Source organism: Amblyomma americanum, chromosome 1, assembly GCF_052857255.1.
Source record: "Amblyomma americanum isolate KBUSLIRL-KWMA chromosome 1, ASM5285725v1, whole genome shotgun sequence".
NCBI classification, from domain to species: Eukaryota; Metazoa; Arthropoda; class Arachnida; order Ixodida; family Ixodidae; genus Amblyomma; species Amblyomma americanum.
This window is the reverse complement of record NC_135497.1, coordinates 458808842-458834641: the sequence shown is the minus strand read 5'-3', so window position 1 is coordinate 458834641 and position 25800 is coordinate 458808842. Positions and strand designations below refer to the sequence as shown.

The window sequence follows — 25800 nt, the reverse complement described above, 5'->3', positions numbered from 1 at the left end:
GTGGTCTCAGCGTGGGTTTTTGCATATTTGCCTATAAAACGCAAAATAGAAAAAAAGTTTTACTCACTGTTATCATACGGTCTTACCGTCCTACACTGGAGTGTCGGCATGCGGGAAACCACGATAGCTGATCATTTTTCTTTCTTGTTTGCTTTATTTCTTGTTTGGGAGAGACGGGAAAAATGTATTCCTCTCGTAACCTTACCCGATGTGAGCGCCGTGCGACCGTCTCTCCGCTGCGGGCACCGCGTTGTCCGCGGCTTTCTACAAACTAGAACATAGTTTGTTCAAAAGCGTTGCGCGCCGGATCCTCTGGGACGTGAGGCGGCATTTTTTCTGTTTGCCTCAGCGTACCTTATCCTTAAGGTGGCAAATAATTTACGTTACTGCAATGCTTAATGAGCGCCATGGGATCGGCATGTGTTGATTTTGAGATCAGAGCCTGAGCTGGAGAACGAAGCAATGAAAAACAACTAGAACCACAAACCGACTGGTCTCGTAGGACCCTTGAATGATGCATATCAGTCTCTCAGTCCCATGGACAAATAGGTATTGGTCTATGTGGCAAATATGTATGAGTCGATAAGGTGTACTCGATTCTCTATTGGTCTAGTACTTTTCGTTACAGCCCATCATAGACCGATACAGTCAATACCATATCCAATAAGACATATATGTATCGATCAATAAGGTGTATCGGTTTCTGTATTGGTCTAGTACAAATGCAGACACAATCCACAGAGAAATTATACCACCAATACTAATTTACATACGAGCAATAAATTTCGCTATGGTTTATTTTTTGTTTCCTACGGTCGGCTCGGATGGTCACAGAGAAACGCTGCCAAGAAGCGACACCTCTGCAGAAGAGGGTGGAACGTACAGTTCCGTGCGGAAAACCAGTGTTTCAAGGCAAAGGTAAATCACCTTGAGGAATACTACTCGCAAGTCAAGACAGCGTGACAAGTTCACTAAAGCAGCCAAGGACAAGGCAGTAGTCGTTGAAGAGCGTAAGAGAGGAGAGGGTGGCTTGAAGCAAAAGTGTGTCAGACTTGAAATGCAGCTGAAGGAAAAAGAAGACAAAACTAAGAAAATCAAGGCCGCCCAGAGGCAACCATCAGATATTGCCACATCAGTAAAGCTTCATCCTTCTAAGTCCCGACTGACCAGCAGTCAGCCCAGTGGTTCCAGTGCGGAGTTTCCGAAACGTTGTAAGCAGCTCGAACGTCTCGTCCAGGAGAATCGCCGCCTGAGCTTTCAGCTGAAAAAGAAGGACCAAGAGATCCACCGACTCAAGTCTCAGCTGCAGCCGCCGACAGCCAAAGCAGCCGCAAATACAAAGACTCCCGTTAAGACTCCTCGTAGAACACTGCCGCTGCCAAACTGCAATGGTCAGCGACAAGCCGCTTCAAGACAAGCTGTGTTGGCAACCTCGGCTACGGAACAGCAGAAGAGCATTGCCACAGGCAAGCGGTTAATCACTTGCAGCGTCTCGTCAGGCAGTGCACACGGCCCACCTATCTCCAGAAGTAGGAAATTGACCTGTGAAAGTGCTGTGTTTGTTCCTTTTTCGCTTTGTTTAGAGTTGTTCATGTCTGTCTTTGCCTTTAATTTATGTAGTGCTTTTGTGAATCTGCCAAGCCTGTTGCTAGTTGCCATTGCCATTTGCCACCTTGCCTATTACCCATGCCTAGAGTTTCCTTGCCTTTTGCGCTCATCAAAAAGGGCTTTGATCAAAAAAGTGGGGCCGGATGTGCCCAGTTTCATTTCACCAGCCGCACGACAGATGCCGACACCTTTCCAGCATCGCCTCCCTCATGGTTCCCTCCGTTCCCGCTTTTAGCCAGTGGGTCGACGGAGCAGCTGTCAGCCTGTCCGACATGCCGTGAACTTGTGGAAACTTTTTCGAGCCGTGCTGTCGCGCTGTAGCCAAGTGGTTTCATGGGTCGACAGCAATAAAAGCTGTCAGTAAACTCCTCAAGCCTTCACTTCAGTCATCTCGCCCCAGCAACGCTCTCACAACATAGCTCTCGCTACGCATATCCTGGCCTAGCTGAACAACGCAGTGCCATTTTTTTCTCTCTCGCTATCATCATCATTACTTTCATCATCATCGTAGCGCAGCGGTGGCCAAATGGTAAAACATCCGCCTCGCATGCGGGAGGTGCGGGGTTCGATCCCAGTGCCGCCGGGTACCCACCGGTGACGCAATGGGTACAAGCTTTCGCCTGGTCTGGTGCTCGGCTTATTAAAGGTGAAATGATTAGGAAATCGATCTTTGACTCCACCTTGAGAAGTCGAAAATACCTTAATTGTGCCATGGCGCTCATTGGCCATAGGTGCCCTTGTGCCAAAAGAACACCTTCCGCTCGTTTTCAGAAAAGGAAAGGCGCATAAGAGCGTCATAGTAGGTGTATGCCACCGCTTACTTAGAGCGCGATTGAGGCCTCCACTCACCCCGCGAGCCAGTTACACTGGAAACACGTGGGTGAGGGTGATGATGACGTTGAAAACATTATTACTGGCGGAGCCCTTATAGTTCAAACTTTAAGATATGAGCTGGCTCCTGGTCGTGGGAGGTGGCCTTCAGCCCGTGCCTGACGGTGACATTCTCCGTCCATTGCACCAGCCTCAGGAGCAACGCCGGATCGGAGCTATACACCACGACCTCCCACCCCTCCAAGTCCGCGAGGGCCCCTTGGGTCGGTGGTTGCAGTTGTCGGCAGATAAACATAATGTGGCCCGAGAGCCACATTCGACCACCCGTGGGCGAAGCGCGGCCCTCAAATGACGAGGGTCATTTGAGGGCATCATGAAGCAATATCCGCCAGCGTCCCCTAAGCCACGTAATTGGTTGGTTTTTTGGGGAAAGGAATGGCGCAGTACCTGTCTCATATATCGTTGGACACCTTATACACGCCGTAAGAGAAGGAATAAATGAGGTAGTGAAAGAAGAAAGGAAGAAAGAGGTGCCGTTGTGGGGGGCTCTGGAATAATTTCGACCACCTGGGGATCTTTAACGTGCACTGACTTCGCATAGCAAACAGGTGCCTTAGAGTTTTGCCTCCATAAAGACGTAGCCGCCGCGGTCTGGTTCGAACACGGGCACTCCGGATCAGTAGCCGAGCGCCCTAACCAATGAGCCACAGCGGCGGGCAAGCCCCGTACCTCAAAATCGCGATTTAGCACTCCACTGAAGGAAAAAAAACGCTAAGTCGCCCGTGTGCTGTGCGATGTCAGTGCACGTTAAAGATCCCCAGGCGGTCGAAATTATTCCGGAGCCCTCCAATACGGCACCTCTCTCTTCCTTTCATCTTTCACTCCCTGCTTTATCCCTTCCCTTCCGGCGCGGTTCAGGTGTCCAACGATATATGAGACAGGTACTGCGCTATCTCCTTTCCCCAAAACCAATTAAAAAAACTCCACTGACAGTGTGCGCATTTCCTTAACTCACGAGACGGAGGAGGAAAACATTTATTGAGAGCATAAATACTGGGTGGGTTCAGTAGGGGAACCCATTGGTCGCCATCATGATCCGGCTCCTCTCAACCGGCGATTTCTGGTCGAGGGGACTGTGGCTATAAAGGGTTGCCTCCCAGAGCTCATATGTCGGATCGGGATTGCTGTCCAAGACTGAGTTTTCTTGACATTCCCAAACTCTGTCAAAGAGTGTGCCAACTGCTCCACCGAAGGGCAGGACGAATCGTAGGTATCTGGATACCATTTACTCATCAATTAGGGATTGGGCAGAGTATTAGTTTATAGTCGACTTATTATGTGCTCTTCAAATTTGCTAACAGTTTTGTGAGGAAGAGGATATTTCCTTCTTATGATCTTATAATACTCCGTAATTTATGCGTAGCTTAGTAACGGTGAGGGGTTGTTAACTGTGTCAGAGAGAGGTTGCGTGCCGGATGCTCGGAGGAGTAGAGCTCGAGCAGCTGTGTTGGCCGCCTCATCGCCCGTCGTTGAGAGGTGCCCTGGCGTCCAGAAAATCTGGACTTCGAAAGGATTGGAAGGATAAGACGTTTCCAAAATTTCCCAACACGGAGCGCGAACGCGACCTCTGAGGTAATTGCGCGCCGCTGCTTGTGAGTCGGACATAACAGTTGCCTCGCTGTTCTTTGATATCGCTAGTGCGATAGCTGCTTCTTCAGATTATGTGGTATCCCCCGCTTGGATAAGGCTGCTTGCAATTATATCCCCTCGGGGTGAAACTCCCGCAATTATCGCGACCCCGATAACGGGTCCAGCCTCATGGACGTAGGTCGTGTCCTTGCTTCTATCCCAACGCTTAGAGAGGGGTCTAGCTCTGGCTAGTCTGCGTACTCTATTGTATTCCTCATCCATGCGCTTTGATACTGGGTAAGTCGTGATGTGTGATCTCATGTGCATGGGCATGTCGATCTGATCAAAATCAAAATGATCAAAATGTGCGGAGTATTAACCTTCCGCTGGTTGTCAGAATAGGAAAGGCGCATGACTGTCTCTAGTTCTATAGGCGAACGCCACTGCATACTTATAGCGCGATTCAAGTGTCCACTGACACCGTGACCAAGTTATACTTGCTCTCGCATTTAGACGTCATAATTGCATAGGTATCTCCATAGTTTAACGGTTTGAGCTGCTAACAAGTTCATTTTAATTAACAGTTTGGTGGAAGGCTTTGGAAGAGCTTAAATAAAGATATAAAAAAAAATTCTGATTGGATGCTGTGAATAATGCTGTAAGGTGTGCTAAATAAGCCGCTATATCTTACCGCGCTGGATAAGAAAACATGCAGTAATTAAATGTCCACTAGATGGTTCCGTGCTACCATAAGTCAACCGTCCCACTATAGTTGTCTTATTAAGATTAAGGGCAAAAGAATTGAATTGATGCCCCCAAACCGAGCCACAGTTGAAGAAATAGATAGTGGAAGTTCTCACCCGAGGTGCCTAACTAGGTCTAAAGACGGGGGCGCATGTTGGGCGCCGGAGCTGACGAGCCCGTCAGCCACACCCTTAAGGAAAAATAGGAGACAGAGGTGTGGTATAACATAAAGCTCCGCAGGTATGCATAGCCCGGAGAGTGCTACAGAAGGTGAGGAGTGTCAGGGAACCCATCGGAATGGCAGCAATGCAGGCGACCCAAACGACGCACAATATTGTTTATGGTTTATGGGGGTTTAACGTCCTAAAGCGACTCAGGCTATGAGAGACGCCGTAGTAAAAGACTCGGGGAATTTCGACCACCTGGGGTTCTTTAACGTGCACTGACATCGTACAGTACAAGGGCCTCTAGAATTTCGCCTCTATCGAAATTCGACCGCCGCGGCCTAGATCGAGCCCGCATCTTTCGGGCCAGCAGCCGAGTGCCATAACCAGTCAGCCACAGCGGCGGCTGCGCACAATATTGTGGGTAAGGCGGGCTGTAAGGAGGCAATATGTTGGAGCAGTGATTCAGGTTGTACCCTCGGCGCGCCTCATCGACGTACACGGCAGGGCGCAAAGGCGTCTGAGAGCGCTCACCTCAGCGAGCCGAGAGCGTCGGTGGAGACGAGGATGAAGGCTATCAGACTGAGAAAGGGGGCTTCGACCAGTGCATTTCAGGACGCGGGAAAAGCGCCCTGGAGCTTCCATGCTTATGCTTATGGAAATTGCTTATGGCCTAGCTTCCCGGGTTCGAACCCGACCGCGGCCGCTGCGCTTTTATGGAGGAAAAACGCTAAGGCGCCCGTGTGCTGTGCGATGTCAGTGCACGTTAAAGATCCCCAGGTGGTCGAAATTATTCCGAAGCCCTCCACTACGGCACCTCCTTCCCTTCTTCTTTCACTCCCTCCCTTGTCCCTTCCCTTAAGGCGCGGTTCAGGTGTCCAACGATATATGAGACAGATACTGCGCCATTTCCTTTCCCAAAAAAACCAATTATTAATTATTAATATTATGGCCTAGCACTGTTAGGCCAGGATATATGTAGCGAACGCGCGGCGAGATCTGCATCGAAAGAGTGCATTCACTAGATGCGCCTTTATTCACAGATAAACTTGAGCTGACGTGGCGGAGTGGCAGCGTCTTCGCCTCAAACGCCATAGGCCCTATATTCGATTCCCAGCCACGGACAGGTTCTTTTTTATTCAGCGAGTGTGCGGGGGGTTTCAGTGGCTCCCATAGATGCCGCCACCCAATACGATGGTTAGCGGTTAAGCGCAGGCTCTGCTAAGGCGCGTTTATACTCCGGCGTAAAGCGCGCGCGCCTGCTGCATGGCGACCTAAAGTCGGCAAAGCGAGACATTGCGCTTGACCGCCGACGCGTTCGGCGGCATCGGCGCACTCTGACCGCACTGGCGGTGACTTGCAGCTTGTCTCTATTTCGCGCCGAGTTCGCCAGCCGCCACCGGCCCGGCAAGACCGGTTCGGCTCCCCGGCGAGGTACGCGTTGTGACGTCATGCGCCTCCTCGAAGCTCCGCCAAGGCGAAATTGCAAGTTCGCGACCAGTAAAACTTTCGCTTTAAAAAAAAAATTGGCAGTGGCTTAGCTCCGCTATGCAAGGATATACGTAGCGGAAGGCACGTTTCCCTTGCTGAGCTTGTTGTTGGCACTGTATGTTTAGCAATCAGATACATGTCCGCTTGAAATGTCCAGGTCGAAGATGAACCTTCGGAAACTCGAATAGCGTGATCAGTCACACGACGGGCCTTCACATCCTCTTCGGTTGGTTGCCGTTGACTGACGCCTTCCATACAGGCTCCATCTCAGCGGCTATGCAGTGTCTATTACGCTCGGCAGTCGGGCGTCTCCGCTTTGCAAGGCGTTCCTCTGCCTGTTCGGGCGTCTCCGCTGCTCTCTTTGCCTTCTGACGCTCATTCTCTTTTTGATAAGCAGCCAACTGCCAGGCGACAACCTCGGGATCGGAAGAGTTATTTTCTCTTGTTTATACCGCCGTTTAGCAGCGGCTGGACTCTCCTTTTGTGCATCCATATGAAGCGTTGCGAAACAGCGGCCGATTTCATCTCCGCTTTTTATACGCAATGCTGCGCATGCGACGACGCGCGGTTCGGGTGATGAAAACGGTGTGACTTCATACCAAACGGCGGCGAGCCGCGCGGTGTGACGTCATGCCAGATAGCACCGCGAGCGCGCAAAGCACGGTAACCTTCTCGCATATCTCAGTGGACACCCGAACCGTGCCATAAAGGAAAGGATAAAGGAGGGAGGGAAACGACAAATCGCGCGGCGCACCCCCTCCCCCTCGTCGGTTGCCTTGGTAACGGCGCATGCGCACAACTACCCTCCCGTATGTACCATGGTAGCGCATGCGCACAAATGGCGTCTCGCCTGTACCGTGAAATGCTCGACTGGTAGCCTAGTGCAGCTCCCGCTACAAAAGACGCGAAGGTGAATGTACTGATGTGGGTCTCAGTGATCGTCGAAGCCAACACCCGGCCTCTGCCTGGAAAGAACACATACTCCGAGGTCTTCTATGAATGACGCAAAAAATGAGACGGTTATATTCTTTATTTACAAGAGGATCAAGGAGAGCTCAGAGATGCGTCTTCAAAGGGATTATACACCACGAGTCACCACGAGTCCACACACACTGCCTCTGGTGCAGGCCTTTTGAACCAGTAAGGCTCCCCAGTGTCCCTAGGCCGCAGCAGGGCACGTGGCCAATAGGCGTGTAGGAATGAATTCCATCACATACACGGTCACGCTCTTGTCCTCATTGGTGGCCACATGGTTGCGAGGCAGCCACCTTGAGGATGACGAAGGTGCCCTCTCCGTGGAGATCGTTCAGCAATGTCCGGCACGCGCCCCGCATCGCCGGCAGGTTCCAACTGAAGCGTGTACCATGTGAGACCTTTGGGCGTCCTACATTGCGACGCCAGATTACTTCCGTTCCTTATGTAGCCAGTGGCTCCGCCGGTGAATGGCGTCTCATGGTCTCTTGCAGGCCAAGTCATACCAGTAAGGTTAACGTACTGCGAAAGCATGGCCGGGAACACGAACTTGAGGAGGTCAGTTTCATCACTTTCTGCTATAAAACGCGGCTGCCGGAACTGGCCTAGCGCCACTTGCGGGCGGAGTGAGAAGGAATGGGTTTTGGCTGGGCGTGTAATGCGAAAGAAAGCTAAGCGTAGCGCTAAGCGGAAGCGTTAAGGGTAACGGACTGATACGATGAGAAGGCAAGTGTAGCTGGGGCCGGCAGAAAGTTAGGTGGGTGGATGAGTTAAAGAAGTTTGCAATGATAAGATTGTCGCAGCTGGCAAAGCACAGCGTGAATTGAATATGCATGCGAGAGGCATTTGCCCTGCTGCTGCTGCTAATCTTGATCGTGAATGGCTCTTGGACAACAATCGCGGAACTCACAAGGAAAAAAATTACAGGATTGCATTGAAATCTGCTTAAGAGCGGAAATGCGAAATCCTTTTCGTTTCCAATCTAGCTCGGTTCCTTTTTTATTTTTGTGTTATGGGGAGTAGGCTTAACTATGTCGACGTCCATGGCTACTGTGACATCAGTTTCCGGGAGTGGCAAACTATGCCGACGTCCTTGACTATCATGACGTGCGAATGACATTCGCGGGACTCGAACTGACGGCCTTCACAAAGCTCCAACACCCGGCCTTTTATTTTTTCATTAAAAAATGAATGTACAAGGATACTATACGCACAATGATATTGGACCCGTAGCCAAAGGCTAGTTACGGTTCCATCACACTACTGTACATTATAAATGCGACATGCGAATACGACACATTGCGTTCATAAAAAAAAGTAAGATTCTCAAGAGTTTAGGGATAAACAAAATAAGCGTACACAATACACACATCCTCACACACGCACACACTCAAAAAATAACACACCGTAATTTCACATATTCATCAGGAACATTTTGATAGATTGCACGTTTTTTTTCACTTTAATATCATCAGGTAAACTATTCTAAACCAAAAATCCAATAAACTCAATTAATCTTTGCCAGTAACTATTGCGACACACTCGTAAGTTGAAATGTTTGGCACTAGCCGCTCTCGTTTCCCTTTTAGGCCATATAAATATGCTATGGGCAATTGGGTCGTCGTTGATTTGTAAGATTTGGTGAATTGTCTGCGCTACCTTTAAAGTGTATATTGAGTGAAAATGCGGAATGCGGGTTGATTTAAAGAGTGGTTTTCTAGACTCAGATAATTTTGAATAAGTAATAATTTTTACCGCTCTCTTCGTCAACCGGATCACAGGTTCGGCATATATTGGATACGTGTTACCCAATGACTCTATGCAATAGATTAGTTGGCTCTGCATAAAAGCAGTGTACTGTATGCGAAGCATTGCAAAAATTGAAACATTCTCGTGCTTGCATCAAATATGGCATCCATAAGCTGACTTTGTGCAAACCTGTTTACTTGATTTTTCCAGTCATAACCAAAATGTATACAAAGATATTTGGAGTTATTTGCTTCTTGTAGTGGCACGCTATTTAAATACTATGCAACATCCTTGTAGTTTAACTTTTTTTTCCTTGAACTACATACAGCGTATTTAGTTTTCTGAATGCTGACGGAGAGATCATTGTTCCTGGACTAATTAGGAATAATTTCTAATTCTCCGTTTATTTTATTGTTAAGCTAGTTTATTGTGTCCTCTATAAAAACTAAGCAGTGTCATTGGCGTGCATTATTGGTTGGGAATACTGTAACGAATAGTACACCAAAAACACTCGGGGACCAAGGAGCTACACAACCGGTAGAGCGAGCACGAGCAGGAAGAAGATTTTCGTCGTCCTCTGCTTCTATCGCCTGAGTTCCCTTCGTCCTCCTCTTCTATCACCTGTGTCATTGCTCCCTCCCCTGCAGCATCGGCCTGATGCGGCCATCGTGCGCTAGAGTGACGAGCAGAAAGCGAGCGTGCTAGGGTGAGGCACGAGGATCGCAACATAGAACAGGGCACAGCGGTCAGCCTCAAGTTCAATCGGGTGGTCGGTCGTGGTACGGCTTCATACGAACGACGTGCACAACGTCGGTAAGGTTGCGTCTGTGGGATGAGCTGGCTTGGGTGGCGGGTTGAACTTCGTAGGTGACGTCGCTAATGCGGCGGAGGACACGGTATGGGCCGAAGTATCGACGGAGTAATTTTTCAGACAGCCCGCGGTGACGAACGGGCGTCCAAATCCACACATAGTCGCCTGGCTCGTAGGCAACGAAGCGCCGTCCCTGGTTGCAGCGGCCAGCGTCTAGTTGCTGTTGACGGTGTATGCGCTGCCTTGCCAGTAGCCGCGCTTCTTCCGCACGCTGCACAAAAGTGGCGATGTCGAGGTCAGGGTCACTCTCGCAGTGGGGGTCAACAGGCAGCATAGCATCCAGCGTAGTAGGAACTCGACGGCCGAAGACAAGCTGGAAGGGAGTGAGCCACGTTGTCTCCTGCAGTGCCGTATTGTAAGCGAATGTAGCGTATGGCAGAATTTGGTCCCAGGTTTTATGCTCTATATCCACGTACATGGAAAGCATGTCGGCCGGAGTTCTGTTGAGCCGTTCCACCAAGCCATTGGTCTGCGGGTGGTACGCCGTCACACGTCTATGGCTGGTATGCGTCAGTTTCAGCACAGCCTGGGTTAGGCGGGCTGTGAAAGCTGCCCCACGGTCAGAAATAATGACCGCAGGGGCGCCATGACGCAGGACGATGCTGTGGACAAAAAACTCGGCTACTTCGGCAGCAGTTCCGCTCGCAAGCGACGTGGTCTCAGCATAACGTGTCAAGTCGTCCGTCGCAACAGCGATCCACTGTTTTCCAGTGGATGACTTCGGGAAGGGGCCAAGGAGATCCATTCCAACTTGTTGAAAAGGGATCTTCGGTGGCGCTATTGGCTGAAGAAATCCGGCTGGTTTCATGGGTGGAGACTTCCGGCGTTTGCAGTCGCGGCAGGTTCGCACGTAGGTCTGCACTGATGAAAGTAATTTGGGCCAATAGTACTTCTCCCGAATCCTTTACAGCGTGCGACTGACTCCCAAGTGGCCGGCGGACGGCTCGTCGTGACAAGCACTCAAGATGTCAGGTCGTAACCGGGTGGGCACCACGAGTAAAAATGTTTCGGTGGACTTTCCGAAGTTGCGCTTGTAGAGAACGCCATTTCGCATGGTGAAGGATTGCAGGCCACGACGAAAAGCACGCAGAACCCGACCACTGTGACCTTCCAGGTGCTCGATGAGCGGCGCTAGCTCCGGGTCTGTTCGTTGAAGCTGAGCCACATGGGATGGGCTAAGGGCACAAATGAGAGGAAGATCTTCGGTGATTTCTTGCGGAGCGTGGTGCACGGGCGCACGTGATAAGCAATCCGCATCTTGGTGCTGCCGGCCCGACTTGTAAACGACAGTCACGTCGTACTCTTGCAAACGGAGGCTCTACCTAGCCAACCGGCCGGACGGATCTTTAAGGTTTGCCAGCCAGCATAACGAGTGATGGTCGCTGACAACACGGAAGGGTCGTCCGTACAGGTATGGACGAAACTTGCTGATGGCCCAGATCACCGCAAGGCATTCTTTCTCTGTCGTCGAATAGTTCGCCTCCGATCGCTTAAGTGTTCGGCTCGCGTAAGCGATAACGCGTTCCACGCCGTCCTGCCACTGGATAAGTACCGCCCCAAGGCCAACATTACTGGCATCGGTGTGTATGTCGGTGGCGGCGTCTTCATCGAAATGGGCGAGTATCGGGGGGCTGTGTAGGCGGTTGCGGAGCTCCTGAAAACTTCTTCTTGGTCGCTTCCCCACAGAAAGGGTATTTCGTCTCTAATCAGTGCTGTCAACGGGTCAGCTATTCTGGAGAAATCGGGCACAAAGCGTCGGTAGTAAGAACAGGGGCCCAGAAAACGTCAAAGTGCCTTCTTGTCGGTTGGGCGCAGAAAACTGGAGACGGCAGCAGTCTTGTCGGGGTCCGGTAGAACGCCTAGTGCGCTGACAACATGGCCAAAAAAGCGAAGTTCCGTGAAACCAAAATGACATTTCTCGGGCTTGATCGTTAGTTGCGCGCATTTCAGGGCTCGAAGCACGATGCGCAGCCGGTCCAAGTGTTGATCGAAGGTAGGCGAGAAAATGACGACGTCGTCCAAGTACACCAAGCAAGACTGCCACTTCAGACCGGATAAAACGGTGTCCATCATACACTGGAACGTGGCCGGCGCCGAGCAAAGACCAAACGGGAGCACCTTGAACTCGTATAAACCGTCTGGAGTCACGAAAGACGTCTTCTCTCGGTCTCTCTGGTCCACCTCTATCTGCCAGTATCCGCTTTTGAGATCTAATGAGGAGAAGAACCTGGCGTCACGTAATCGGCCGAGGGCATCGTCAATCCTGGGAAGCGGATAAACGTCCTTTTTGGTCACGTTGTTTAGTTTCCGGTAATCAACACAGAATCTCAAGGTGCCGTCTTTCTTTTTGATGAGGACCACGGGCGACGCCCATGGGCTTGTTGACGGCTGAATAACATCGTCTGCAAGCATTTCATCGACTTGCGTTTTAATGGCTTCGCGTTCCTTAGGAGAAACGCGGTATGGGCGCTGGCATACAGGCGGCGTGGCCTCGTCTGTGATGATGCGATGCTTGGCGACAGGTGTACGACCGACCCTGGAGCTGGTGGCGAAGCAATCTGCAAAATCTGCTAGAAGAGCAGACAGAAGATTCTTCTGCTCAGGTGCCAAGTCCGGGTTGATTTTCACGGTCTGCAGGGCGTGGCATGGTGCGGCCTCGTCTTGAGGGCTGGCCCCGACGGCGCATAAATCAGGCAACACAGTAACTTCGTGAAGTAAGGCAACAGCCGTGTCCCTGGCGAGGTGCGGAACCTCGTTGGCGAAGTTCGTGAGTAGGACACTAGTACAACCGTTATGCAAATGGACGAGGCCTCGAGCGACGGCTATTCCCTTCGCGAGCAACAGCGGGAGGTGGCTATCCGCGATACCCTCGTAATCGTGGAACAAGTCATGTCTCACGAGAACCAGGACGCTAGACCGTGGTGGCACCATCACGTCATCGTCGACTATACGCAGAGCGTTGATTCCCGGATCTCTGTCGGTATGCGCCACGGCCTGTTTCGTCGAGAACGTGATCCGGGCTTCGTTCAGATCAATGACAGCGCCGTTCGTCTGCAGAAAGTCGAGGCCCAGGATCAAGTCCTTCGAACACTCGGACTGTACCACGAATTCACAGACGTACAGAAAACCACGGATGCCGACCCTTGCAGTACACTTGCCAGCAGGGGTAATCAGGTGACTCCCAGCAGTACGAATGCTCGGCCCAGACCATCGCGTCAAAACTTTCTTTAATTCTTGGGTGAGGGCACGGCTCATTACGGAGTAATCGGCACCGGTGTCGAGTAAGGCGGAGACGTCGACTCCATCAATTGTTACGTACAAATTGGAGGTAGCGTGTCGGATGCTGTCGCTACCTGCCCCCGGCGAAATGGCGTATCGGCGTGATGGTGGCGGAGGATCTTCACATTTCCCTACAGGAGCGGCCTTGCCTCCGGAGCCTCCCGGCATTAGTTTTCCCGGCGTGGGCTGGGCGAACGGCGTCCGGAATAGCTTTGCGCTCCGCGGGGACTTGGAGAACGGTAGCGCATTGGGGACGGTGATCGAGACCCGCGGCGACGGATGTGACAAGATTCTGCCGCTCCAATAGGTGAGAGGCTATCTCAAGTGGCCTTTCGCCATTGCGAGGGCAGGGGTCGTCCGGGGCGAAACGCCGCAGGCCCATGCGGCGGTGCGGGCACGCCCTATAAAGGTGACCCGCCTCGCCACAATGATAACAGAGGGGCCGACGGTCTGGGGCCCGCCACACTTGACTCTTACGCGTCCGCTCGTAAGCTGGCAGAGCGGGGTCACGAGAGGGACTTGGTGGCCGCACTAATGGAGCCGCGGCATTGATGGTGTTGCCCGACGTCGGAGCTTGACGGAGTACAGACGCGTACGTGGGTCTTGCGTCAAGCTGGAGGGGTACCTCAGATGCTTGTTGTTGGGCTGCGAGGCGCACCTCGTCGCGGACGACGTCAGTCAGCGACGCGAAGGATGGCATGTTAGAAGGCGTCCGAAGGGCTTGGAGTTCCTCCCGGACGACGGAACGGATGAGTTCGCGTAAGTCGTCCGGGGCGCATCCGAGATGCATAGAACAGGTGTCTGGCCCGAAGGCGTTGACGTCACGATTGTATTGGCGGGCTCGTTGCTGTAGAGTCTTCTCCATGGTGGCCGCCTCGCTGAGAAACTCGGCCACAGTGCGCGGTGGGCTGCGCACGAGTCCCGCGAATAGCTCCTGCTTGACACCACGCATTAAATGGCGAAGCTTCTTGTCTTCCGACATAGAGGGGTACGCGCGCTTGAAAAGGCGGGTCATGTCCTCAAAGAACATGCAGACACTCTCGTTCGGGCGCTGGTTGCGCGAGTGTAGCGCAGCTTCAGCTTGCTCCCGACGGTCGGCGTTTGGAAAAGTGGCGAGCAGGTTGCGGCAGAAGGCCTCCCAGGATGGAAACGAAGCCTCATGGTTTTCGAACCATGTCCGCGCCGACTCTTCGAGAGCGAAATACACGTTGTGGAGCTTCCGCTCATCGCTCCACCCGTTGTAACGGGCGACACGCTCGAATGTCTCGAGCCAGTCCTCGGCGTCCTCGAACACGTCGCCATGAAAAGACGGGGGTGTTCGTGGCTGCTGGCACAGGATGTGAGCTGGGAGCCTACTTTCAGTTGACATGGCAGCTGGCTCCTCCGACGTCCGAGGCTGTGTCGTCCTGGTGGCTGCCGGAAGGGGTCCGAACTCTGGGGACTCTCCTCGCAGGCGGCGGCTGCGGCGCTGGTGGACCGGGGTGAGATCCGTGATCACAGGTGGGCTGCGCGGGTCTGGAAGCGTACCCAGCACTGCCTCCACCAGATTTGTAACGAATAGTACACCAAAAACACTCGGGGACCAAGGAGCTACACAGCCGGTAGAGCGAGCACGAGCAGGAAGAAGATTTTCTTCGTCCTCTGCTTCTATCGCCTGAGTTCCCTTCGTCCTCCTCTTCTATCACCTGTGTCAATACTTTAATATGGTTGGAAAATCATTCACGGATAACAAAAACAAAATTGATCCTTGAACTGATCCCTGCGGGCCCCCAGTTAACACGACCTGTGCCTCAGAGATCACGTCATTCATCACCACATGCTGAATGTGGTTTGAAAGGTAAGTATTGAAAAATTTTGATATTTTCCCTCTAAATTCATATTTAAGTGTTCACCTACAAGAATTGTATGATTAACTGTATCAAATGCCGTTTTTACGTCTAAGTACACAACTATAGCAATCTTGTTGTCGTGGAAGGTTCTGTGTATAGTTCGGATTAGCACAAGAGCGGCGAATCTTGTTCATCCATTCTGTGTAAACCCTTGCAGAATAGGGCTTATAATCTTGTACTTGCCGATAAACTTCTTTATTTGTATACGCAATATTTTTCAAAAACGCGACGTGAACCCACGACCTTCGCGGAAACGAACCCACCACTTTTTCTTAAGTCTTGAGTTTTTGGCTATCTTGCTGCAGCCCAACAAGATGGCATCATTCGGGTAACCTGCTTCTCTTAATCTTTTAGCCTGTTCGTTGAAGCTGTGATCAGTGAAATGGTCACAAGATTTGGACAAGCAGAAAACAACGATGAGACAACAATTCCTGTTTTTACTATTTTAGAATGATGTGACATGTAGTTCAACAACGGCTTGCCGGCCCTTGGCAAGTATTCCCAGCAAATATGTCTTGTATGAACTTCCAGGCTCAAATCTAAAAACTGCAGCTTGTTATCGGCCGTAACCTCTGTGGTGAATTGCAGACCATGAGCATTTTCTTTAAACGCTTTCAGAACATCACTCAACTGTCTAGGAAAATTAGTTTTATCAACAAAGATTAAGAAAATGTCAACGTAACGGAAAATCCGCGACGCCATCCCGGCCAAGTTTGCTTGAATACTCCGATCTACGAAAGATAAAAAGATGTCACTTAACACCGGTGCCACCCTGGAACCAATGCAAACACCCGCTTTTTGCGTGAAAAGCTTACCTTCCCATTCAATGAATGTAGCCTTTACATAAAATGATAGTAATTCATGGAAGCTAGCTACTGATATGCCACAAGCCCTTATAGATTCTTCATCGTTGTCTGCTGTGATGCATCTTTCCACCGTACTCATCATTTCATTGGGAGGGAGAGAGTAAAAGAAATCATCCACGTCTACACTAAACACATTACAGGGCCCTGGATTATCATGCTGAAGAAATTTTACGATGCTCTCAGAGCTGTGAGCCCTAAAAATGTCAGTAATAACCAGCGAAGCCAAATGCTTCGGTAGGTATCCGGAGACTTCACATTGCCAAGTACCCTTCTCCGTCACAATCGCGCGAGATGACAAGTCAGCCTTATGAGTATTGACTGAGAAAAAGACTTAAACAAATGCCTTTCGCTCTTTTCACTCCTGCTCTGAGTCGGTCAAGGTTCGGTTCTTCAATTAAACGCAGGGCCGAGTTTTTTTTCGCTCCGATTTATCCTGTGTCGGAACAAAGTTCTTCTGGACAGCTAGCATCGCCTTAGCCTAGAACATTATTTCAGGCACCGAGAAATCATGTAATATGTAGGGCTCGTTGGCAGGAGAATGGCTGGAATGAGACGGAGCTGCTGCAGTAGGCGTTGTCCTGTTTCCGTGCGACTCAGGCGGTCTAATTGGTTGGTGCGTTGAGCTTCTACTAATTCGATCACGGCATTTTGGGTACCAGTGGCCAGGAGACGTTTCGTGCTAACCGTCCGTGGAAGACTAGGGTGGAGGTGACAGTCGTGCGTATTAGGATGTCTGCCTGATGTGTTTGGCACTGAGTGAGTATGTGGTGTGGGAGGTGGTGTCTAATGCGGATAATAATGCATTGTTCACATTGGGGCTCTCGCGTTCAGACAACCCATGATTGCGTGCGGCCACGCGCCTTATTAGTGCAGCGACCTGCTTGGTCTGTCTTTGCAAGATGTGAAGGGTGGCGGTTGCATCGAGTGTATTGTTAATGAGAATGCCGAGAATCATCACCCGAGACACAATGGCCACTGGATTCCCGTACATGTCCAGCTCAATGGGGGGGGAGCTACTGGGGAGGGGTTTCAGCTGCAATAGTTCCGTTTTAGTTGGACAGCGATGGAAGCCTGTGTTTGCTAAATGGGCGGTGGTGATGTCTATGGCAGATTGCAAGATATCCTAGGCTGTTCCAAGGGATCCTCCCGTTGTCCAGAGGGTTATATCATCTGCGTATATGGCTGTGTGGAGCACTGGGATAGCAGCAAGGGCTTTGGCCAGTGGCGCTAGGGCAATGTTAAAGTAAAGGTGATAGGACCGCCCCTTGCGGGATTCCCCGTTTAGGCAGGGAGAAAGGCTGGAAGGCGATATCCCCAAGTTCTGTAGTTTTGCGTACTTTAGGGATATTGCATCCCAGCCTTTCCTTCTTCCTAACTGAGGAACCTCCTAAGCTACATACTCTCCCTCTGCCTGGTGCATCCTCTCCCGCATGGCCTAGATGACCGCAAGACCTGGGAGGACTGGGAGACCCTGCTGCGCTCGGAGTACCTGGCCGTGCAGACCATCGCCACTGGCCGGGCTGCCAGTGTTGTCGACCTTAGGGAGATAAACACTTCAGTGAAGTGGGGCGTGCGGGAACTCAAGGGCGTGCCCCAAATTCCTCATCTACAATGAAGTGTTTCTTTCTCTCTCTATCCCCAAGGAGGAGTTCGGCAGTGTGTCCATGAAGGAAGGGCAGAACATATTGCCATATGCAGGTGCCGCAGCCCGTGGTGGTAGCCCCTACTACGGCACCTCTTGCTTTCTTCTCGCACTTCCTCCTCTATTCCGTCCCTCACGGCGTGGTTCAGGTGTCCACCGAGATGTGAAACAGATACTGCGCTATTTCTTTTCCTCAAAAAACTAATTTCAAATTTAACTGTAACTTTAAGCTTAAAGGCTTGATGTATTAATCACCGAAAGCTGATTGGATTTAGCGATTGAGAGGTATGGATTGGAAGGCCCGTTTTCACGCTTCACAGTCGAATGCCTGGTTAGACGTCTATACGCTCACGTGCATACCTGGCCTTCTTCCACTCGCGGCCCTCGCGTTCCTCGCGTTTAACGCGTTCCCGGCCCACTGCACAGGCGCCAGGGCCCGCTTGCACGAAGCAAACAGTCGAGTTCCCAGTGTTGTCTTATATGCAATTTAGGCCTTTCGTTGGCACTGGGGAAAGGCGCATCACTGGCTCAGTGAAAAGACGCCTCAATCGCGATGTGACGTGGCGGTGGTGTCCGCCAGTTGTGTGCCTTTCCTACTCTCAGAACCGACGAAGGATTTACACCGTTGTTTTGCAGGAATGGAAAGGCTCAGAACTGGCTCCCTGGGTCGGAGAACATATCGGTATCACTTTGAGGAAGATGGCGTATAGTGTTCAACTAACGTGTTACGCGTAACCCATTACCCGGCTGCTGTTGTGTGTACGCCCTAAATTGATTCCCCTAAATGGCTTGTACAACGCTATTACAGCCTGCGTTGTAAAACACTGTGTAGAAACGGGACACAAGTGGCGACACCTCTCGTCACCCCGGGCGGTCACTTGTTTCTTTACGAGCTGCATTTTCATGACGTTCTCGAATCATGAACCAACCCAGCTTCGCACGTGTTGACGGGTTCTATACATTTTCACAAGGGGTAATTTCCCGTCAGTGACGCAGCCTCTTTCAAGTCTAGAGGAGAAAACTGGGTCTTATCCTCTCCATCCGGAGCGTCACAGTTCTTTGCTGCACTATGAACTATGTACAGCGTGGCATCTTGGTTCCCCGTAACGATTGCGCAGATGTTAAAACAACTCTTACCGCTTTCAGCAAGTGTTGAGTTAACCGAAACCTTTGTACTTTACTTAAGAGGTCCCTGTACATTCTCGCTGTGACATACCTCATACCCGATATCGGATGCCGCTTGATAGAGTAGGCCTTTTTAACCCCGTGGCTCCGCCAGCTGTTTGGCCTTAGTTGCCCTTGGGCAAAAAAAATGAAATCGCCGTCGCTGGTGCGCAAAGAGAAATCGTCGAAGAATTCACGCAGTGATTCTGACTATAGAAGGAGTGGTTAGGATCCGACACCTCGTTACCTGCGTCGCCAAGCGTGTGTCTGCTTAAAGTGTGAGACGGGCCCCCTGAGGAAACGACTGCTGAACTCCTTCGAGTCTCTGTCCTTGTTACAGGCGAGAACCCCAATTACGCTCTCCTCTTGACAACCGGAACTCTTTTCAGCTGAGGCTATCAAGTTGAAGCGCGCAAATCGGTGCAACAAAGGCCATTGGTATGATCTAATCAATAGAAAGGATCAAATGAACATCTAACCGGTAAAAACTGCTTAGTGATATCGTACTCTTCATGTACGAGACCTAGACCTAAGGTTGAGACCAAGTGCAATGATCTAAATCATCGCTGTCTTCCTCACCACCCCAAATGTGTCCACTGCAGAACAAATGACTCTCCGACTGATGCCGACAATCCTGAGCTAGCGGCGGCTACCGTGCCCGTCAAACTTAATAATATCCGCCCCTCCACCTCCGTCTGCACGTTTGTCTTACACTGGAATGCGACCATCAGTTATCTCACCACTATGTTGTTATATGCCCACGACAATTTATTCTTGATTTCTTGTAGGATGTCGCTACCTCGTCTACGTTCTCTGACGTCCTCTACTGTCTTCCTTTTTCTTAACGTTACCTCTGTCACCTTCCTTTGCATAGCTCGCTGCACTGCCCTGGATTTTATTTCAAACCTTTCCGATAACTTCCACGTTTCTGCCACATATATATGGGAGTGCTACAGGAGCCAGAGTATGCCTGTTACATGCATTACACTTGAGGGATACTGCACTGCAGTCCTAAAATACAGAGCGCCAATCTGATACCTTTTTCATACATCTGTATTACTACAACCTTTAATAATAGAAGTAATGTTGGAGACCTGCGACCGACATAACAACTCTCCGCTGAAGACAGCGTCAGTGTTGTCAGCGGTTTGGCGGGCGTGCCCCAGAACCGCTATACCTTTGTAGATTGGTCACCTTTCTGCTGCGTAGAGGTAGGTAAGTAAAAAATTTTTTGATGAACGAAGTAGTGGAAGGCGTTAGGGGAGGTTTGGTTGGTGTGGTAGCCGGTTAGGCGAAAAGGTGGCTGTCGAACTCCGTTATCAAGTGTGCCAACGTCGCGCCATCGCCAGGGTCGTTCAAAATATAAAGAGGGGAGGAAAGGCGCCGCGACAGTCTCAATCTGAACGGCTGGCACAAGGATGGAGGATGGAGTGGAAAAAAATTGGAGGCGACACAAACACAGCCTCGAGGGTATGACGCGATAGCGTAACGGGTTAGCTTCAATACACGCAGAAGGTCATTCCCTACTTAACATTCACAGATACCTGGGAGTCCTCATATCAGTCCTGAGTGATGCGTTACTGCCCGGCATTCGTAGGTGCTCTCAGCGGTGGGCCTTCAGCGGCCCCGGTTGCTCTTCCCGAGCGACCAGTCATTCACTTAAAGAGCTCTGAAAGGCGCTCTCAATAAAGTTGCGGTATGTCTGAGTCGATAAAGGACGCCGCTTCACAAATATCCTCCAGGAGAAATTTTTCAAATGCGTTTTGCGGAAGTGCACCGACTCCTGTCACGTACTCCTATCATACGCGGCGCATCATCCCACTGAGTAAAGCTGAGATTTGGGCGAGTTGGTAAGCATTCATGGTGGGTGAACAGCGCGACAAAGGCGGGACAAAGTCAGGACAAGCGCTGATTAGCAATTGAGTGCTTTATGCGGACAAGTTTCACAGGCACAACCAACAAAGAAGATCGATTGCAGGTACGACATGAGTCGCCCTCCGTTGACTGCAAAGAAAATGTTGTAAACCAGATACCCTTCAAGTGCGGTGCTGCCTATGTTAGGAAAACAGGTAGATGCCTGAATAAGAGGTTAATGGAGCCTTAATGCGCAAGACAAAATGACCCTCTCTGCCATGTTGCCGCTCATTGCGCTAGGTGCAAGTGCAAACAAGAAAAAGAACATGAAAGAAAACCAGAAAAAGATGACCCGGCACCTGGGACAAAGTTTCTCGCCTCTGCGAGGTTTGCAGCTCTCGAATACAGACCAGTGGGAGGCCGCAATGCTAAGTTCCGACTCGGACACACAGGTCCGGGTTGGGACAAGAGCTCTGGAAGTCGCCGAACGCCACGGTCTCATGGCCACCTGATGGCGCTATAACCCCACCCCAACTGCTACCTTGGTCGACGGCAATAAAGTTTATCCTCCTTATTCTTCAGTGCAAAAAATGCAAATGCGAACCGCTGTGCAAGAATACAGCAGTGCTGTTCTATCATAAGAACAAGGTGACGCGCGAAATTGTGGAATCATATCACATCCATAATCTTGGAGAAAAGTACATCAGCAAGCCTTCTCTCACTTTAAGTGCCAACGAAATTCAATATCTTGACTTGCACGTGTCATAGGTTGTTTACCCTTTTGCAGTTGTTTTCTGTTTTTATATTTTATTGTTTGCGTTCACTATATATTAACATTTCTCGTCCTTAAATAAACTTAGTTGCTAGTCAGCGCTTGTCTTGCCTTTGTCCCGCCTTTGTTGTGCGCAGCATTCCTCATTTATTTCCTTATTCTGTATTTGCACAGATTGTATATTATTTCCTACCCCTAAATTTTCTTACTATCGCGCCCCCTCTCTTTCTCTCTCCCTGTCCTCTCCCTGTCCTTTTATTCTCGCTAGTCGCAGCTCAGGTTTCGATGGCCGATGCTGCGACTAGCAACATATTTTTCTTTCATTGTTATTTTATTAATCAATAACCACTAACATCAACTTTTGTGGACGCTGAGTTAGTTGTAGTTAAAATATGAAATGAAAACTAGTTTTGAAGCGAAAAGCTTCACTACGCCAGCTTTTCGAGCCGTCAGCGGTGCTGCAAGTTTGACCCACTGATCTCCACTGTGTATTTCAGTGCAAAATGTCGCATCTTTCTCCCTTCCGTCCTCTGTTATTCGCGTTTTTTTCGTGTAATTTACTGCAATATCTGAGGGATAAGCCAGCTCAACGCGAGGAATGTGAGCATTGTTTGGGGAACCCTGTGACTTCAGAGGAACCGATGAAAACAGGCATGCAGGTCTCACCCTGCCGCGGCAAAGGAGTTCGTGCATAAAACACCCTGTTCTTATCTGGTTCTTGTCTTCCGAGCGCAATTAGGAGAAGCGGTGGAATGACGATGAGCCTGAATTTAAAACTGAATTTTCGTGTAGCAAATAAAAGGCGAAAGATGGCGCGGAAATCCTGACTCTCGAAAATCCACTCGTTTTACTTTGTACTAAAACTCTGAAAGCCCGTTCCCTTCTAATGATCCCGAAATCACGCTATTATCAAGCTCCAAATCGAGTGCGGGCGACCCACCACTCTTAAGGCTGCATTCAGGAAATACATACTAACCCTGAAATCGACGCCATAGTTGTGCGAGCGATAAAAATTGCTTCATATTGCAAACGCCTCTTTGTTCCGACTCAGCTTGCCGGCGGCAGCGCCCGGTTGGACCGGAACAGCGTATGCTGTCATTGCCGCCTGCACCAAAAGCCCCTCCATAGCGCGTCTCTGTGAGTGTCATGGAGGGGCCTAGCCCATGCCCAGCCCGCTCGCACGCAATCTTCCTCCTGTCCTGCACTCCTCAGCTTGCTGCTTGCTGTCGCTGTGCACCCGCCGCGGTGGCTCAGTGGTTAGAGCACTCGGCTACGGATCCGGAGTACCCGGGTTGGAACCCGACTGCGGCGGCTGCGTTTCGATGGAGGCGAAACGCTCAGGCGCCCGTGTGCTGTGCGATTTCACTGCACGTTAAAGATCCCCAGGTGGTCGGAATTATTCCGGAGCCCTCCACTACGGCACTTCTTCCTTCCTTTCTTCGCAATGTCCCTCCTTTATCCCTTCCTTTACGAAGCGGTTCAGGTGTCACCGAGATGAGAGACAGATACTACGCCATTTCCTTTCCCCAACAACCAATTTTCTTTTCCAATTTCGCTGCGCACGGTGGCGATAGAGTCTACTGTATATGTCAACAATTTTAACCATATCAAGCAAAAATGAACTTTATGCAAGTTGTAAGGGCTTATTTTTACATGAAAATACCAGATGAAGTTTGTTTATTGTTTTTTTATGTTGCTTTGTTTATTTCCAAGTTTATAATTTAGCACTTCATTGGGCCATTTGGCGTTGCAGTCGCCAGTGGCTGCTTGTCACGCGCGCGAAATGAACGCTGCGAACGATCCTCGGTGCTTGGGTGGGGTGAGGGTAGGTGAGTTGGGTAGGGCGTTCTTTGGGGTGGGTGGGCGGGATTGATGGGGGATTAGGTAGGTGGAGCGAAGGAAGGGCCTGCTCTAGTGTTTGGAGGCGGGTATCGTACCGTGCAAGGCTCGTCTCAAGGGTGTGCACCATGCGCTCAAATGCCGCTTCAAATTGTTGCTCGAAGCGTTGGGACAGGTGGTCGATGAGGTGATTGTATTTTTCCTCTAGACGCGCGTCTATTTCGGCCAGTTAAGCGTTCATGCGGGCCTCTAGCCTCCCCAAGCTACAGTATGGCGGGGCGACCACCTAATTCCTTATCAATTCTGCGATGCAACTGCCGCCGCTTCTGGGGCAAGCGCTCACCCATCCAACTCCTCCCCCCACACTTCTAACTCCTCCAACTCCATCCAACTCCTCCTCCCCAACACCTGCTGGCAGGAGGGCACCCTTCCACAATCCTGGCGTCACACCAAAATCTTATTCATACCCAAGCCTCATAAACCCCTTACACCTGTAAAGCTTCGTCCCATGTCACTAAAGTCATGCCTGGGCAAGCTTTTGGAGCAAGTCGCACTCGGCCAACTCACCGAACACATGGTGGAGCAAGACCTCTACCCGCAAAGCATGGTGGTCTTCCGTCCACACCTCTATGCACAGAACGCCATGCTTCAGCTCACATAGGATATTTTCGACCGCCTCATACCAGGCCACACAAAAGCTGTCCTCCCCTTAGATCGATACAAGGTCTTTGATCGCCTAGGCGTCAAGCGATCATGGCGGCGCTCTCCCCCTTGAACATAGGTCAACGTATGTACACCGGAATTCAAGTATTCATTACTAACCGCAGGGCCGAAATTCACTTAGGTCCCCACGCATCCAACCCATACTCCTTTAGTTGGGTTGGCACGTACCCCCGGGGATCTGTCCTCTCCCCTTTTCTCTTCAATGTCACTCTCATCCCATTGCCCGCAAACTACAAACCATCCCTCACCTTCGGCATACACTCTATGCTGATATCACTCTATGGACCACCCATGGCAGTGATGGAGACATAGAGATTACTCTGCAGTCGGCAGCTACCCTCACCCAAACAAATGCATAGAGTATCGGACTGTCTTGGTCTCCGGAGAAGACGGAGCTCCTCATACTCCGCCCCACAACCCGAAACTGCCCCATAGCCCCCCGCACGACCGCGGCGGCTGCGTTTTTATGGAGGAAAAACGCTAAGGCGCTCGTGTGCTGTGCGATGTCAGTGCACGTTAAAGATCCCCAGGTGGCCGAAATTATTCCGGAGCCCTCCACTACGGCACATCTCTCTTCCTTTCTTCTTTCACTTCCTCTTTTACCCTACCCTTAAGGCGCGGTTCAGGTGTCCAACGATATATGAGACAGATACTGCGCCATTTCCTTTCCCCCCAAAACCAATTATTATTATTATTATAGCCCCCATAACCGTGACAATGGCAAACCGGTACCTCCTGAAGCTACACACTCTTCGGGTACTGGACCTCCATATCCAGAACAAAGGAGAAAAACACTCACCATCCACAAAATCAAGCAGACGGAGGAGTCGATGTCCCCCCTAATCCGCCGAGTTTCTAGACACTACCAGGGCATGAGGGAGCATGTCTTCATGCCTTTGTCCTCAGCCGCTTTCTCTTCACATTCCCCTACCTGAAACTCCAGGGCAGAGAAATCTCAACCCTGGATGCCATGATCCGAACAGCATTTAAGGCAGCACTACACCTACCCCTAAATACCTTAGCCAAAAAACTCCAGCTAGACCTACACAACACGATAGGTGAGCTTATCGAGGCTCACCGGAGCCGGCTGTGCTCCTTTAGGTTTTTTTTTTGAAGGGCATAGGTTTTTTTGAAGGGCATAGGTTTTTTTTTGAAGGGCTAAAACCGCCGTGCGAGATGGGTCCGAACGCTCGCGCTTGACAGGGAGTAATTATGCATAGCGTACGGTCAGGTGAGGACGCGACTTGCCGGCGCCGCGGCGACTCCGACGCGCAAGGACGTTGTATGCTCTGGGGGAACGGGCCGGCTTAACGAAACGTAGCCGGATAAAAGTAATGCCGCCGCGAAGGCAGCAATGACAGGTTTGGCGCCACTTTGCAGATTTTTGGGGACGCCTGTCAACAGTCGTCGCGAAGACGACTATAGTTTGTTACCCTCGGTGGCGGCGGCTCGGGTGAAATCGATAATTGCCCTAATGCTGGGAACCACCAGGGTCACGGGTTCCCAGGGAGCCTACGACACGTGAATGTGTTTTTGAAGTATTTTCGTGTTTCTCCTTTCACTTTTTAAGGGAGAGAGTCTGAGAAATACTGTGGAAGTATGGGGCGTGGCATGTGAACCTAGTGGGCCAATCATTTTGAAGGCCCATTCCTGCAAAGCCATTTTTTAGAGCAATTTTGATGTTCTTTTTGTGTTGTGTATTTCAGGGAAAGG

General features: G+C 50.7%; 1 protein-coding gene and 1 pseudogene across 1 annotated transcript; one reads left to right on the top strand and one right to left on the bottom strand.

Annotated features, from left to right (window-relative positions):
• Positions 1-809: 809 nt before the first annotated feature.
• LOC144125968 (uncharacterized) lies at positions 810-1929 on the top strand (annotated as a pseudogene).
• A 9989-nt stretch (positions 1930-11918) lies between these two features.
• On the bottom strand, positions 11919-17525 carry LOC144125962 (uncharacterized). The gene is made up of 3 exons (XM_077659809.1): positions 17494-17525; positions 13606-14843; positions 11919-11926 (listed from the first exon to the last, which is right to left on the bottom strand). The coding sequence occupies exons 1-3, from the start codon at positions 17523-17525 to the stop codon at positions 11919-11921; spliced, it is 1278 nt and encodes a 425-aa protein (XP_077515935.1).
• Positions 17526-25800: the final 8275 nt, after the last annotated feature.

Excerpts from the sequence above, each read along its gene's own strand:
- LOC144125962 (XM_077659809.1), bottom strand. The coding sequence starts at position 17,525 with ATGCGGGAGAGGATGCACCAGGCAGAGGGAGA. Across the intron at positions 14,844-17,493 it reads ATGCACCAGGCAGAGGGAGA|CCCACCTGTGATCACGGATC; the intron begins GTATGTAGCTTA and ends AGACCCGCGCAG.